The 1,726-nt window shown below is 44.1% G+C and overlaps 1 protein-coding gene across 1 annotated transcript in view; it reads right to left on the bottom strand.

The window, feature by feature from the left end:
• Positions 1 to 942, bottom strand: part of FAM81B (family with sequence similarity 81 member B) — a 45,996-nt gene extending 45,054 nt beyond the window's left edge. Inside the window, exon 1 of the mRNA XM_019656267.1 lies at positions 898 to 942. Coding sequence (XP_019511812.1) covers positions 898 to 942 — 45 coding nt within the window. The remainder of the gene's footprint in view (positions 1 to 897) is intronic.
• Between the last annotated feature and the right edge of the window lie 784 nt (positions 943 to 1,726).

Raw genomic sequence — 1,726 nt, 5'->3', positions numbered from 1 at the left:
ACAACTAGATTGAAGAACAAAAATGACAGCAACTTGTCTGTTCCCCTTCCCCCAATTCCCCAGTGCTGTTCCCATCCCCCAATTCCCCAATTTTAAAAAATAATCTTAAAAAACAAAAAAGCTGCGCCCTCCACAACTAGATTGAAACAACTACTTGACTTGGAGCTGATGGGTCCTGGAAAAATACACTGTTCCCCAATAAAATTTCTTAAAAAAAAAAAACCCTTCCTAGAAGTGAAAGATTACTTGTAATCCAGGCTTACCAAGAGTATAACCTAAGGCACAAAAACCAATAATGTTTAATTTCTATCTCAAAAATTTAAAAACGTTAATCTGATACTATTTTAAATATAGATATAAAGAATTTATCGTGAGGTGGTGTTCAGCGAAGGGTGTTGGTGAGTGTTGAGGGTTAGCTAAGACAGAAACTGCAGTGCGTTGTACACTATATGACCCTAGGGAACGATTCGCACAATCATACTAGATTTTCATATTTGTTACAACAAATTTTCAGGCATATAATCGAGAAAATGTCTTATTCTAAGAAAGTGGGTATATCAGGCCAGTTTTCTGACAAGTAGAAGTAAAGGGTCTTGAGGAAGGGGTGCCCATGTCTAACTCACACACAGAGTGTATATGGGCCAGTGGCAGAATGCCCCGGGTGTCTGCTGGGTCCTCAGCTGAATGAGTCTCCACCAGCCCTGGGCCAGGCAGCCAGCAGTTGGCAGACTGTGTCCTCCTCAATTCCCTCTTTTTTGTCTTCTCTATTTATGCCACCTCCCACCTGTTGTCCCAAGCGCCCCTAGGCCATCCTTTCTGGAAAGACCTTATTTGGACCTGGAGATGCCCTTCTCCCATTAGGGCCTCTATCTTTTTCTTGTGCTATTCTAACTTTACCTGCTCTAGTCTCCTGGTAACCTTGATGTGTTTAGCACTTGCCATTTTAGGATATATCCTTCATGTTCCACCTCATGATTCTTCTGAGGGAGGCAGTGCAAGTGTGAATATCCTGATTTTACAGATAAAAATGCAAAAGGTTCACAGAGGTTAAGTGACTCACATGAGTAAATGGTGAAAATCTGACAGGACCCCGAGTCCTCCAATCATCCCTTGTGCACGTCCCCTCCTGGGAGGCGTCACACTGAAGTCTGCTAAGGTGTGAGCCACTTCCATTCAAAAGGGCTGCCGGTGCTAAGTGGGTACTGAATGCTCCCTGTCAGTTATAGCTCATTTCCTTAGTCCACCACTCTCCTGCTCGCCTCCTTTTACCTCTGATATCAAACTGCCATCAGCTCCTCAGTGTCAGCTGATGACCTGTCCTTTCTATTTCACTAAGAAAATAGAAGGGAATTTTGAGGTGCCCGCCCACTATACCTTGAGGCCTACGTGCATTTGTGTCCAGAAGTTCTGCCTCCTCTCCTGTTGCAGCAGATGAACCTTGTTCAGGTCCTTCCCAGTTGTCCTTCAGTCACACTCCCTTTCACCTAATCAAGGACTCCTCTTGCCTCTTGACTGGGTTATTCTCATCATCATATGAACATATTTGGGCTGTTGGGAAAATCATGATGCAGGGCTGGCCGAGTGGCTCAGTTGGTTAAGAGCTCGCTCAAGAGCACGAGCTCTGAGCAACAGGATCGCCAGTTCAATTCCTCACCCGAGCTGAGCTGCCAACAGTTGGCAGGATGGCTCAGCTAAAAAAAAAAAAAAAAAAAAAAAAAAAAAAAAA

This window comes from Hipposideros armiger, unplaced genomic scaffold (assembly GCF_001890085.2).
Source record: "Hipposideros armiger isolate ML-2016 unplaced genomic scaffold, ASM189008v1 scaffold_257, whole genome shotgun sequence".
NCBI lineage: Eukaryota > Metazoa > Chordata > Mammalia > Chiroptera > Hipposideridae > Hipposideros > Hipposideros armiger.
The sequence above is the reverse complement of the archived record's forward strand: the minus strand, read 5'-3'. Positions and strand labels throughout refer to the sequence as shown.